Here is a 15,072-nt window from a genome sequence, read left to right as displayed (position 1 = left end):
TACACCCATTTTTGAGAACACAAAATGGGGATATTTCCGTTACTGCTCTTTTCCTCCTTCTCCCCAACCACATTCATGGCAACCATTTCGTAAGAAAAAGGTTGTTATGCGTCTCGCCTATGTTGGCACCAATTACAGAGGTCTCCAAATTCAACCAGATCAACATTCACTCTCAAGTATGCTTCTCTATCTTCTCTTCTTAATTACTTACTACTATGCTTCACTTAGTTATTCAACAACAAAAATACAAAAATGCTTGGTTTAGTGCTTTTGGTGTCTAAGATGTTTGTTAAAATGTACCAGCTGGGGGAACATGAAAATTATGTGAAAATAAATACAAGTTTCTTTGAAAATTTAGTATTAGTTAGTAGTAACTTCAAAATCTTTCACTACAAGTGATTACTAAATCAAATTAACTGGAAAACTGGAAAGAAATCACATAAGAATGGATGGATGCAGCATAATAGGTCCAAGGCTTTTGAGTCAAGTTGAAATTTTAGAACTTTTTAAGTATCACTGACAATATTGTGAGTGTTTTGTTTTAGTTTTTTTAAAAAAATTGGAAAAGGGAATTTTTTTTTATTAATAGTTGTGGCACTAATGACTATTATACAATTGTCTCATAAGAGATTTGAATCTTGTCCTGTTATGTTACAATATCAAGCTCTTATCCGTAAGTTGACACCTCGGGGATAATGTGAGTGTGTGTTTTATAAATAAAAAGGTCATGGTCATGCTTTGTGTTGAATCAAAAGCTATGCCTACACCTTGCAGTGTTGATTGGCAGCACGGTATGACATGTACAAAAGCAGACCTGTATAGATGAGCTCTGTTAATATCAAATTTGACATATTCACATGTTCAACATCTTTTTGTAAATGCAAATTTAAGCAATGTTCTTATTAAGTAGACCAGGTATACAAAATTTCGTATAATTCAAAAACTATAATAAATAATGTTTGTTTGTTCCGCTGGTGTAATGTAGAGTATACATGTCATTCAATTTGGTTAGTTATTTTTGGATAGACTGTTGCTAAAGTATTATGATTTCAAAATTGAAGCTGTTGAAAAAGAACTTGAAAGTGCGATATTCAAAGCCGGTGGCATCCGCGACAGTAATTTAGGGGATCTTGAGAAAATTGGATGGGCCAGAAGTAGCCGAACTGACAAAGGAGTAATTTGTGATTCTATTGTTTTACATTATCTTGCTTTGTATTCCGTTGAAACATATATTCAGTCAGGATATGATAACTTAGTTCATCTTATTTAATGTTGCATGTATGTTAGGTTCACTCTCTTGCGACAATTTTATCGTTTAAAATGGAAATCCCAGAAAACTCTTGGAATGGAGACCCTTATGGCTTTTCCCTTGCAAATTATGTTAACTCTTATCTTCCTTGTGATATCAAAGTTATAAGCATTTTGCCTTCACAAAGGTAAGGTTTGAAATGTAATGCTATATTTTTCCTTCTATTATGCATATTCTTATTGATATTCTTCTGAGATTCTTCTCCTCTTTTGTTATGCCTTCTAATTGTTTGATTTTGTTTCTTGGAGCAGAAGCTTTGATCCGAGAAAGGAATGCAATTTGCGGAAGTATTCCTACCTACTCCCTGCTAAAATTATTGGTATTCAAAGCTACTCTAGCAATGATGAAATCGATTGCCACCTGTCAGAGTTCAATGATATTCTCAAAGAATTTGAGGTGTGGTGACTGGTATTCAAATCTCTGTTTTTTTCCACATTATCTTATTTCATTGTGAAGTCTCTATTTATTTTGGTTCATTATTACTGAAATTTGTGTTAATTATTATGAAACTTTGTCAAGAAAACTTTTCCCTGATATCAGTTAAGTTAATTTCTGATAGTTCATGCTTCACAAATGTATTTATGTATGTATGATGTTAGACGCAATTGCATTTCTTAGGGGGGACATCCTTTCCATAATTATACAGCAAGGTCCAGGTACAGAAAACATTTTCGTCGTAATTTGACATATTCACATGTTCAACATCTTTTTGTAAATGCAAATTTAAGCAATGTTCTTATTAAGTAGACCAGGTATACAAAATTTCGTATAATTCAAAAACTATAATAAATAATGTTTGTTTGTTCCGCTGGTGTAATGTAGAGTATACATGTCATTCAATTTGGTTAGTTATTTTTGGATAGACTGTTGCTAAAGTATTATGATTTCAAAATTGAAGCTGTTGAAAAAGAACTTGAAAGTGCGATATTCAAAGCCGGTGGCATCCGCGACAGTAATTTAGGGGATCTTGAGAAAATTGGATGGGCCAGAAGTAGCCGAACTGACAAAGGAGTAATTTGTGATTCTATTGTTTTACATTATCTTGCTTTGTATTCCGTTGAAACATATATTCAGTCAGGATATGATAACTTAGTTCATCTTATTTAATGTTGCATGTATGTTAGGTTCACTCTCTTGCGACAATTTTATCGTTTAAAATGGAAATCCCAGAAAACTCTTGGAATGGAGACCCTTATGGCTTTTCCCTTGCAAATTATGTTAACTCTTATCTTCCTTGTGATATCAAAGTTATAAGCATTTTGCCTTCACAAAGGTACGGTTTGAAATGTCATGCTATATTTTTCCTTCTGTTTTGCATATTCTTATTGATATTCTTCTGAGTTTCTTCTCCTCTTTTGTTATGCCTTTTAATTGTTTGATTTTGATTCTTGGAGCAGAAGCTTTGATCCGAGAAAGGAATGCAATCTGCGGAAGTATTCCTACCTACTCCCTGCTGAAATTATCGGTATTCAAAGCTACTCTAGCAATGATGAAATCGATTACCACCTCTCAGAGTTCAATGATATTCTCAAAGAATTTGAGGTGTGGTGACTGGTATTCAAATCTCTTTTTTTTTTTCCACATTATCTTATTTCATTGTGAAGCCTCTATTTATTTTGGTTCATAATTACTAAAATTTGTGTTAATTATTATGAAACTTTGTCAAGAAAACTTTTCCCTGATATCAGTTAAGTTAATTTCTGATAGTTCATGCTTCACAAATGTATTTATGTATGTATGATGTTAGACGCAATTGCATTTCTTAGGGGGGACATCCTTTCCATAATTATACAGCAAGGTCCAGGTACAGAAAACATTTTCGTCGTAGACCGTCACAGTCGAAGAGCGGTGAGAGTTTATCAGCATACAATTCAGAATATGAGGATAGTGACAAGGAAGAAAATTTTAAAATTGATGAGGCACATACAGAAAACATAGTGTGCCAAAACCAAAAGTCTTCAGGAACTTTCGATTCCTGCGAACATCTCAACAGCACCGGTAATGAGAAAGATAGTTTGCATGATCAGAGCTCGAGATTGGTTGTTCGTGCGAAATGGTTATATGAACCTGATGATGCCGACAGATTAAATGCTTCTCATTTCAGAAGAGTTTTTAAGTGTTGTTGTGGAAAGCTGGAAAGATCACTGAGACATAATTACATAGAGATCTACATAGAGGGAGAGTCCTTTATGTTGCATCAGGTATTGTTATTTGGTACAGATCACTTCCAATTCTTAAAAAAACACGTTGCAAAAAAAAAATACATCTTTAATCTTTTAAGTTTAGTTCAATTTTCGCTTAGGTCTTTTAAGTTTATTTTTTCCCCAATTTTGTCCTTTAAAATACATTCGATTTGCATCATTAGCCTTTAAGATATATTAAATTACACATGCGGCCCTTTAAGTTTGATAATTTTCTCGAATTACTGTCATGTTAAGATCTTATCAAAGCGTTGCAACAAGTTGACTGTCCAAGTTACTTTGCATGTGAAAGAAGTTAAAAACATTGATTATGTGAATAGATCTTTATTACCTTGTTTTTAAGACGATATGTGTGTTTAAATTGTTTTAAAGAAAATCAAGAAATACAGACCATTTATAAGATTTGATTAATGTTTTCTGAAAGATTAGTATGAGATACATATAGTTGCAACATTTGGTATAGTTTTAAATGATCAGAAGTTTTCAATTGAATGAATTGTTGTCAAAATTGAGATAAATGACTAACGGTGTAAACATAATGTAACTTAAATGACTAAATTGAGATAAAATAAACTTAAAGGACCTAAGAGGGAATTGAGTTAAACTTAAAGGACCTAAGCGGGAATTGAGTTAAACTTAAAGGACTATAAGTTTATTTTTGCTAAAAAAAATTCTTTAAAAAACAGCGAACTTCACTTTTAAAGTTTTAATAATAGAGCTCTCCCTTTCTTTTGATCTCCTTTTCTTTTGAGAAATAGAGATAATCCCTGCTCATAATTTTTATGTATTTTAACTCTTTCAAGCCTACCCCTTTAATCCAAACAATTTATCTGCATAATATTTGGTAAATATTGAATAAGGTGAATTTATACCGTGCTTTGAAATATAAAACACTTTGTTTGAGTATTTAATTGTATTGTTTTTATATTGTGACAACCGGTGAAGTTATGTATATACTATCACAAATAACTTTTTGTCCCTTTTGATTTGTTTCAGTATCAAAATATTCAATAATGAGTCTGTTTTTATACGTCTTAAATTGTCAATCCTTAACAAAAGTTGAATTAAATTAGTTAAATGTGTTTTTCTTCGTTGTTCCATGAGCAACATGATATGACATTTTATACTCTAACCAGATAAGAAAAATGGTGGGGACTGCAGTGGCAGTAAAGCGCAAATTACTTCCGCGAGATATTGTAACAATGTCACTGTCAAAGTTCTCGCGGATCATTCTACCACTTGCACCGCCAGAAGTTCTAATATTAAGAGGAAACAGCTTCTCAATGAGAAATAAGCCAGGAAATGTAACAAGACCTGAAATGCAGACAATAGTTGAATCAGAAGAAATCAATAAGGTTGTTGATGATTTTTACACATCGGTTATGTTACCTCAAGTTTCGAAGTTTTTGGATTCATCGAAAGTTCCTTGGGAAGAATGGATTGAGAAATTGGATGCTCACACAAGCATACCAAATGATCAATTGGATGAGGTAAGGAAAGCTAGGAATTTGTGGAAAGAAAATTTTGACAGTACAATTAGTGTCCATCTTTGATAAATGAAAGAAAAAAGGGACATGGTTACCTTTCTTATTCTTTAATCAATTTTCTTGTTTTTTGGATGGGAAATTGTTAGTAAGTTAGTGATTATGATAATTTTCAGAGTTTGAATGTTAGACCCCTTCTTAAAACTCCTTTGGCGCCCCTTTCATCAGCTTCTTGTGAATTTGGTCTCTTAACATGCTTTAATTAAAGCTTCCATTGGCTTAGAATAATCTTTCCAGATGAGTTGAATTGATGTATACCTTCATGTTAAATTGTCATTCTTATTTTTCTTGCTAAATATCTGCCACATACTGTGATTCATTATTCTTTTTTCTCTCTGCCCGAATTTGTTTTTTAGAAGTAATTAGAGGTAATTATGTAAAATTTTGCCTATATGAACAAAAAAACTAAATTAAACCAGTTTGGTTCCATTCAAAGTAATAAACTGGTTCACTAGTTTATAAAACAATTTGTTTCGGTATTTTGAAGTGAAAATCAGTTTGGTTCAATTTTTTCTAACTGAAAATCAGTTCGGTTCAATTTCAAAACGGTTTTAATTCAGAACTGAACTTTGGTCACCTCCAGTTTCCACTACCACATTATCCATTTATGCCAAAGTCCTCCTTAAGGATGTGATAAGCTGAGTCGACCGAGTAGTTACCTTCTCATTCGCAATTCCAAATTCTCTTGTCTTCCAGGAGTCTCCAAGAATGGTGATGCTCAAAAATTGCTTAGCTTCAGATGCATTGAAGCTATTGTTTACCAAGTCTCCAAGTATAGGTTTAAGAGTTTTGATTGATGTCAAAACTTAGGTCTAATTTAGATGGTGAGAGTTGTCTTCTTACAATAGTTTCAATGGCCTTGGGTCATGATAAAATATTTTCTAAAAATCATGCATAACATTAGATGGATGTCGAAATTTATAAAAATTCATTAAACAAGTTTTTAAGTCATTTTGATTTTCATGCTTCGAAACATAAGTTGTCTGAATTTGAATCATTTCAATTGTTTAGTATATGTAAGTGTATGTCTCTCTTAGTATAGGTTTAAGAGTTTTGATTGATGTCAAAACTTAGGTCTAATTTAGATGGTGAGAGTTGTTTTCTTACAATAGTTTCAATAGCCTTGGATCATGATAAAATATTTTCTAAAAATCATGCATAACATTAAGTCATTTTGATTTTCATACTTCGAAACATAAGTTGTCTGAATTTGAAGGTGATTCGTATCATATTAGTAAAACATGCAAATATGAGTTTCTATGATTTGTGATTTGAATTACATAAACAAGCAATTCAAATCATGTTAGTAAAATTTGTAAATCTTGAATTTTTGGGATTTGATTCACCTAATTGGATGATTTGAATCACCCTTTTTAAAAATGACATTTTATGATTACAAACTTCCCATGATTTGAATCATGCCGTATGTAATTTGAATCATAAAGTTTCGAATATTTTTTCTTATGTAAAGATATATATATAAATATAATTCATTCTTTCATTCATAATTAACACTCATTTCTCATTTGTTTCATTCATAGAAAGATCAAATTGAAAACTCTTTTTGAACCAATTTCTCTTAGTGATTCCTTTGTGAGAAGACAAAAAGAGATAATTTTTATGTCACTATTCAAATTGTAAATTGAGTGTTATTCAATTCCACAATTGTAAAAAGAAAAGTCTTTTCTCCCTTAGAGAGGGTTCTAGGCTTTGGGTAATTGAATCTACAAAATCGAAGGTGGAACCACAATTCAAGGTTCAAGATTGGTGGAGTTCTGTTTCATAAAAATTAGTTAGATAAATTATAGGTGATAGTTCTTAAGTTAATTGAAGTGTTTATTGAAGTGTTTGGTAAATTTAACGTTTCAATTAACTTAAAAATATAAAATAAGAATATTATTAATTAAAAATAAATTTTATATCAATTGATGTTCAAAATATTTTTAAATTAGTAATTAAAATTTTCTTTTTTTTATAATTTAATTTTTTAATCTGATATCTTTTTTATTTATTTTAAATTATAATAATAAATTATTTTAAATTAGTTGCTTTGACAATATTAGTTATTTTAAAATATAAATTATTTATAAATTAATTAAAATTATATTAAATAAATTATTTATTAATCTGATACGTTTTTTTTATTTATTTAGCTAGTTTATTTATTTTCAATTATAATAAATAAAATATTTACATTATTTACTTTTAAATATTATTTATTAAAATTATTTTAAAATTGAAGTTATATAAACTATTTATTTAAATTATTTTAAATTCTAAGGATTCAAAATGTGAGGTTCTTGGGTTGCAGATAAAGAAGGCTTTGATGTACTTGCTTGTTTATTCATTGACTCATGAATTTTCTGTATCAAATATTCATCCTATTGATTAATGGAAGAAACTCTCTTTCTTGTTGATTGAGGATAGCATGTAGAAAACCTGTTTAAAATTGGCGTTTTTTCCCCCCTTAATCTCCATTAAATTCTGCATTATGTTTGATTCTTTGAAAAAATTCTAATTCTTGACATAGTTAATAGCCAGTGCAAAGGAAAATTCTACTTTTAAGAGTTATTGAGATATGAAGTTATGTGAAACCAGAATTTTTTTCTCTTAATTGTGCGAGCAATTTTAATTCTATTTTACTCAAATTTGCACATAGAAATAAGAAATGAGGAGGGGTAGAATTGTATTGACCATTTTAAAAACCTATTTTATTTCATAAAGTAAGATGTGTTCTTTATCAAAATATACAACTTTGGTTGTAAAACAATTTAAATATTAGTTGAAGTTAAATCATAAAAATGATCAAATTGAAGAGAAAAAGCAAGAGAAGAATGACAAGTGTACTTTTATCTTACTTCACAATAAACTATTGCCACATATAGTTTTTCTCTTAAAGAAAGATTTTGTCTCACTACAATAGATGAATTAATCCACTATAATCTAATTGCAGACAAATATTTTTTACTCTACTTTTTAGACTTTGAGTATTCTTTCATTGTCTCTCCAGATACCTCTTTTGAATTAAAAAGTTATTGTCACTATTGAGTTGATTTACATTGAATCAAGTGTTTGTCTGAATTGACAAAAAAATTGTCTAAGAATTCTAACTCTTACAGAGAAATATTACGATTCAATTGATTTACTTAAATCATAGTCTAATAAATTTCATTAGAGAGAATTTTATAAATTTTTTTATGTGTTCAAGACTTTTGAGAATGCATTTCTAATTGACATTGTCCTTTTCTTTTGATACTTATGTCATCTCTAAGAATGATCTTTTTTGAATCTTTTTGAAATATCAGACGATAGACATTAGGTCGTTTTCATGTGACTACAAATTTTTTTTGGATGATCCTTTTAATCATGAATGATGATCGTCATCATCATTGTGATCATCATTTACTTCAGTTAAAATCGTTTCTTTTGAAGTACCGAAGAATATAACTGTTAGAATATAATTGTTGAGTATTTGATACATTGCAATAGTATAGTAAGCCATTAAGAGAGATGTATTATTCATAATACTATTACAAGTTGTATTATACTCTTTAGAGGTGTAACATCACTCTTTCTTAATGCTTCAACTCGCTAATCAAAATTAATTCTTTAGGAATTTTTTATCCAGATAATTAAATGTTTTCTTCATTGTTGACTTTGCTATTTTTAGATGCATTGACTTTTTTAGACCGGAGAATTTTTTCGTTTGAATATCATTAAATTTTCTTCAAAGGATCTTGATTAGATGATCATTAGAGTGTTGATTGATAGTTAACTTGTCAAAGACAAATGAATATTATTGTGATCTTCGCTTTGAGATTAGAAAAATAAATATTGACTTTTTACCAATGATTTTCAATTATTGACTCAAAGTGTAAGCTATTCAACGCTCGTTACAAAACTCTTGTTTTCATTACTAGTGAATCGTCTTGTTCGATCAGATGAAAGTTCACTTAATAATGTTCTCAAAGACCTTCTTTATTATACCAATATACATATACAATTTATTTTAGAATGTCATTGTTTTGATAAGATGTTCTTAACCCTTATACATTATGACTTACTCTATTAATAAATATAATTAATTATTTATTATATCATAATATTCTTTGTATATATAATGATGTTACCTTAAAATAGATAGTTATTAACATATATTTTATCGGCACACTAAACAAACACAATTAGAAAATAATTGTTGTGTTGTTTTTGTTATCATCAAAACATCAATCATAAGATTGTAGTTAAATCAATTTGATATATACTCAAACTATTTTGGTATGAGAACTAGATCAACAATTTTACCTCAATCTAATTCAATATGATGTAGTATTGATAATTGAACAAGCCATTGAATTCAGTTTCAGTTAAAGCTTCAATTTTTTGACATTGCAACGTATCTTGTGATGTGTTTTGCAACTTGACTTAGTTATTTGTTTTTTCAATATTTCAATTGCGTAAAATTTTGGAAAATTACTTTAATGTTTTAAATAACCACGTTTGTCCGTTGAAAGTGTGATACAATTTAAAACGTGGTATCACGAATCTGATTTTTGTTTAAAAGTCTAATCAAATCGGGCCATTTGTGTCTATTTTTGTGAAAGATGGTGTTGCAAATTAACATACCTAAGATTGATTGGACTAACCTAGATAAAAAGAAAATGCAATTTGATCGAAAAACGATAAACATTATAATCTCCACTTTGGGAGAAGATGAATACTTTTCATTTCTAGTTGCAAAACGACACAAGTAATGTGGGACGTTTTGCAAGACACCCGTGAGAGGACAAGTGAAGTAAGGTAAAATTGTTTTCGAAAAGCAGAAACAATTAACACATATTGTGAATAAATTGGATGGTTTAGGAATAACTTTTGCTAACGATGATTTATAAACAAAGTGTTGAGATGTCTTAGTTGGAAGTGACAACCAAAAGTCACATCTATTAGTGAATTAAGAAATATTGACAACATGACCATTAGGATTTGCTAAAAAGAAAAAGTATTTTCAAAAACTTTACAAAAATCATTTCAAAAGAAATAGCAAGTCTTATATTACATATATTACTTTTCATTATTGTTGTAAAAAGAGACATCCCATTTCAAAACGTCACTAGTAAGTTTGATGTTCCTAGAGGCAAAATGGTATTCGTACCTAAAAAAATTATTCCAACTATTAACTTTCAATAACCAAATGAAAATTAAAGACTTAAAATTTTTCCGTTATTATTTTATAGTTATGCTTAAAAGCAAAAAGTATAATGTAGTTTTTCAATTTTATAGTTATGCTTAAGAGCAAAAAGTAGAATGTAGTTTCTCGGGCGTAGATATTCTAAGCATATGACCAAGTTCATTTTATACCAAGAGAAAAAAAATGACTTGTTACTTATTATGATAAGTATAAAGATAAAAGTTTAGGAGTAGGAACAATAGAAAATCCTTCTACTATAGTAATATAAAATGTATTTCTATCCTTCTACTATAGTAATATAAAATGTATTTTATATAGAAGATTAGCTACATTCACATGGATTTATTAAATAAAATAATTTCAAAAGAATTAGTAATAGACCTCCTTAAATTAAAGTTCTCTAAGAATCGTTTATGTGACTAATGTCAAAAGGGCAAACAAGTAAAGATTTCTTTCAAATCCAAAAACTAAAATTTCTACTATATAAGGTGATGGCAAATTTTACACATGGACTTACTTAGGCCCTCTAGAACTAGAAGTTTAGGAGGTAATATTGTAACTATGCGATGACGAATCTTTATTTTAGTATTCAACTTAACAATCTCAATATTTAACTAAATTTTATTATGGATAGACCTCAATCAAAGACCTTAAACCTAAAATTGGAATTATCTTATAGTCACTAAAACCGGCTAAGGAAATCAACTTAATCCATTCTTTGTCATTCCTCTCTTTTCCTTTGACTAGTACCGTCATCAACATATCAAAGAACAATTGTGTTTTTCCTGATTCATTAATGTCTCCCTTCTTAGTATCTAAGACCATGTCTATGATAATCACTTTTCCTTCGTTACCTTTCTTCAAAAGTGATTCCTTGCATTTCTTCAATATCTTCACACATTCGTCGTCATTCCAGTCATGCAATATCCACTACAATTTCATTGACACTTTTATTTGAGTTATTAAACAAAGATGGATGATTAAAAGAAAAGTGAAAGAAAGAGGAAATGAGAAGAAAATTGTATTTAATCATTAATATAATATATATACGAAATAAATAACAATTAAATTAATAAAATTAAATATTTATCTATATTATAAATATAGAACAATTGGATTTTAAATTAGTATCACATAAATCATGTTTATAATTTTTGACATTAATATGAAATCATTTAACGTGTTGATAAGATATCAAAATTAACTTGTTTAATAAAAATTCACGTAACCTTAATTTTGAAGTATATCAACTATATATATAAAATAATTGTAGATTAATATACAATTGTATAAACATGATCTATTTGAGAATAGTTACCTTCAACAAAATGGCATCTGCAGGAGGAATTTCTTTGAACATGTCCCCACCAACATATTTTAGATTGTCAGTTCCTTGCAAACCCACAACAACATGTGGTAGATCAAATACAGTACACTCCAATTGTGGAAATGATTTGGCAAGAGCCTTTGCCATGGTCCCTGTACCTCCTCCAACATCAACCAATGACTCCAATCCATTGAACACTTCCTTGCACTTCTCAATCACAACACTGCTCACCAATCTAGCATCACTCGCCATTGCATCATTGAACAAGTTGTTAATTTTGGACTCACGCTCCGCATAATCCCAAAACAACATCCCATGTGTCGTTTCAAATGCAGTAGGATCGTCATTTGTTAACCAACTAGACAATTGATGCCACGGTTTCGTCAAAACAGGATCAAACACTAAATGCACGAATGATCTCATATTCATTGGATTGTCCTTAAGTAGCAATAAAGATGTATCAGTTAGTACATACTCAGTTTCTAACTCATTCTCTGAAATATTATGTTGAGAGAAAAAACCAGAATGAGTCATGATTCGCATCAAGCGATATATGAAGAAAGTTTTTGAAGGGTGAATTGGTAATAAAGGAATGAGTTTTGAGAGAGACATTGGTTTTCCATAGTTGTGTATGATATCAGGTATACCTAAATCAACTACACATTTAAGTGACATCGAATTTATGAAATTGAAAATATGATTCCATATATGACTTTGAGCTTTGAGCAAATTAGAAGCATCATGCTCTCCATTTTGAGATTCCATAATTGCTACCTGATTATTTGGAACCTCATATTAAAGCATATGTGTGTAGCTGGTGCGTGATCAACAACAAGAATTCAATATCCAATCTCCACCGTATCATTTAATTTTTTCGTCAGACATTATTATTATAGTTATTAAATTTATTGAAATTCATAATATATTTTTAAATACTTTTTTTTTTAATAATTTTATAAATTAAATTAATTAAGGAAAAAAAATATCTTTGGAGATTGAATTTATTACATAAATATAAATTTGAGGACCAAAATAACTATTATATATAATACTTATTTAGCTATATTTTTATCATCCTTTTCTTAATATATACACATTCACAACTATTTTAGGAGCTGCTATCACATAGATATAACTTTAAATTAAAATCATTTAATTTTTCTAATTGTGTCTATCGACTCAAATTTTTTTTATTTAGATTTTGTTCAAATAAATTTCTCGGTAAATCCAATATGTGTCAATTAACACCAGCGGCGCCACCTATACCATAAATAATCATTTTTACTTTGCCAATTCTGGAGCCTTCTACAACAATACAACGCCGAATCCACCGATTAATAAATTAAAAGATTAAATGCCGTTACTTCTTTTAAAATATTGATCTTTTAAATTTAGTTTCTATAAAATATAATTTTTATTTTATAAAATTATTTTGAAAGTTGTTTTATTTTCCGAAAATATATTTAATTATACTTCAATTATTAATCTTTAATAATATTTTACAAATATATATTTAAATGTTATAAAAAGTTTTTTAGAAAAATTTAAAATTTTTATTTAAAATAATTAAATATAATTTTTTAAGCAATAAAACTCAAGAAATAAATAAAAAATATTAACTTATAAATCGAACTTAAAATTCCTTTTTTGTATAAAATCTTTTTTATTATTATAAACATGCCTATAAATTTTTTAAAATATATATTATTATAATTAATAATATAAACTAAAACTACATTTAGAATAATTTTATAAAAATTAAAAAATTATATTTTTAATTTATAGAAATTAATTTAAAATATTTATATTTATAAGAATTGAAAATATATCGTAAATTAATTTCTTTCTTCAACTTTGCACATCACACGCTCATCTCAAAGGACAATAACTCCACCAACGGTCCAACACAAATACTTTCGTGGTTTTGACACTAAATAAAAATGATTTGGCGTAGAAAAAACACATTATCCATTATCAATATATTATTTACTATCAATATAAAAAAAATGTAATTTTAATAAAACTACATAAATAATAAATATTAAAATTGATACAATAAATATATAAAATAAAAAGTAGTTATATTTCTTTTATAATTATTTATTTATTTTCTTAAATTTATTTATTTATCCTCAAATAATTATGCGATAAAAAATTAAATAATAATATATTTATGTTTTTGATAGTCCTCTTTTTTTATATTAATAGTAGATTTTCATAAATAATTATTTAATTCTATTTAAGGTAATTATATTTTTTATTAAAAAAAATGCAGTTCTATTTTTCTTTAAATTTACTTGTTTATTCTCAAACAATGATATGACAAAAATTAAATTAAAAAAATATACTATTATTTTTTCAGTTTTTTTTTATATTGATGTAGAAAATGTAATTCTATTTTTCATAGCATATTTTTTTTATAGATAATAGAAGTACATTTTTTATATTGAATAGTAATCTTTTTATTTGTGTATATACTCAAATATTTTTGATTTGAAGTTATACTCAGATAAATATTTCTTCCATTTTAGGGTCAAATCCAATATGTGTCGATCAGTGCTGCAACTTACACATTGGTGCTGCCACCTATAGAATAAACAATCATTTTTATTTTGCCATTTATGGAGCCTTTTACAAACAACACACCGCACAAGCCACCGATAAATAAATTAAAGGTTTAATATCTTGGAATTTCTTATTCCAATTTCTCAAAATTTTAAAAATTGAACTATTTTTTATTCCTTAACATCTGGTATCGTTAAGATATTTATTAGCAAAATATTTTTTATATATGTATATCTAATAGTCTAATTAAATCTTGTGACTAAAAGACTGCCATATGATACAATAGAACTATTGAAGTGACGTTGGAAAACTCATCGTGAAGCATTTTACACACTTCGTTTTACTTTTAAAAAGTGTGTATATCTGTGTCATGTATGAGAACTGTCACTATCTCTTTCTTTCGGATTCTTATTCTAACCTTTAATTTCCTATTAAATAAGATTATCGTCACACTTTATAAATTGATCTCATATAAAATAGAGTGAATATTAAAAAAAAGAGTGCATGCGATTATTAGGATTATGCAAAAAAAAAAATTCAGTTATGAGATCAAAATTTAAAATTAAATTCAAATTTATTTTAAATATTCAGTTAAATTAATATGGTTATAATTCGGTTTATTTACTAATCGGTTGGATACCCACCTATGTTTTATATTTGAATTTAGTATTTATCTGATTTTTATCCACTCAACTCTCAAAAACTCTAAATCCTCAAAACTCTAAAACGATTTTGATTTTATCATCACTCTACCGACCTTTTACCTTCCGACAACATTTTTCGATAATTTATTACTAATTTTATTGAGATATTATTAACTTCATTACTAATCAACCATATTGTATGATAACTAGTTAATGAATTAAATATTTAATATTTATTAAGGAAAACTAAAATATGAAAGACTAAATATTTTAAATATAATTTCTTAAATTATT

General features: G+C 28.0%; 2 protein-coding genes across 2 annotated transcripts; one reads left to right on the top strand and one right to left on the bottom strand.

Moving 5' to 3' along the window:
* Window positions 1–4: 4 nt before the first annotated feature.
* LOC101505289 (putative tRNA pseudouridine synthase) lies at window positions 5–5,376 on the top strand (the record flags this gene model as incomplete). The annotated part of the gene is made up of 6 exons (XM_073365463.1): window positions 5–176; window positions 1,062–1,174; window positions 1,288–1,436; window positions 2,707–2,851; window positions 3,076–3,510; window positions 4,647–5,376. Coding segments are annotated over 6 exons (1,431 nt in total), but the record flags the coding sequence as incomplete, so codon positions are not given.
* Window positions 5,377–10,654: 5,278 nt separating this feature from the next.
* On the bottom strand, window positions 10,655–12,440 carry LOC101512787 (probable O-methyltransferase 3). The gene is made up of 2 exons (XM_004490639.4): window positions 11,561–12,440; window positions 10,655–11,172 (listed from the first exon to the last, which is right to left on the bottom strand). The coding sequence occupies exons 1-2, from the start codon at window positions 12,332–12,334 to the stop codon at window positions 10,867–10,869; spliced, it is 1,080 nt and encodes a 359-aa protein (XP_004490696.1). The 5' UTR covers window positions 12,335–12,440; the 3' UTR covers window positions 10,655–10,866.
* Between the last annotated feature and the right edge of the window lie 2,632 nt (window positions 12,441–15,072).

The sequence above is a fragment of the Cicer arietinum genome, chromosome 2, assembly GCF_000331145.2.
Source record: "Cicer arietinum cultivar CDC Frontier isolate Library 1 chromosome 2, Cicar.CDCFrontier_v2.0, whole genome shotgun sequence".
Taxonomy (NCBI): domain Eukaryota; kingdom Viridiplantae; phylum Streptophyta; class Magnoliopsida; order Fabales; family Fabaceae; genus Cicer; species Cicer arietinum.
The sequence above is the reverse complement of the archived record's forward strand: the minus strand, read 5'-3'. Positions and strand labels throughout refer to the sequence as shown.

What these genes read in the sequence shown, in the direction of transcription:
- LOC101512787 (XM_004490639.4), bottom strand. Translation starts at nt 12,334, where the DNA reads ATGGAATCTCAAAATGGAGAGCATGATGCTTCTAATTTGCTCAAAGCT. An exon ending in CAGATGCCATTTTGTTGAAG is followed by an intron (nt 11,173 to 11,560) that starts GTAACTATTCTC and finishes ATGAAATTGTAG; the next exon opens with TGGATATTGCATGACTGGAA.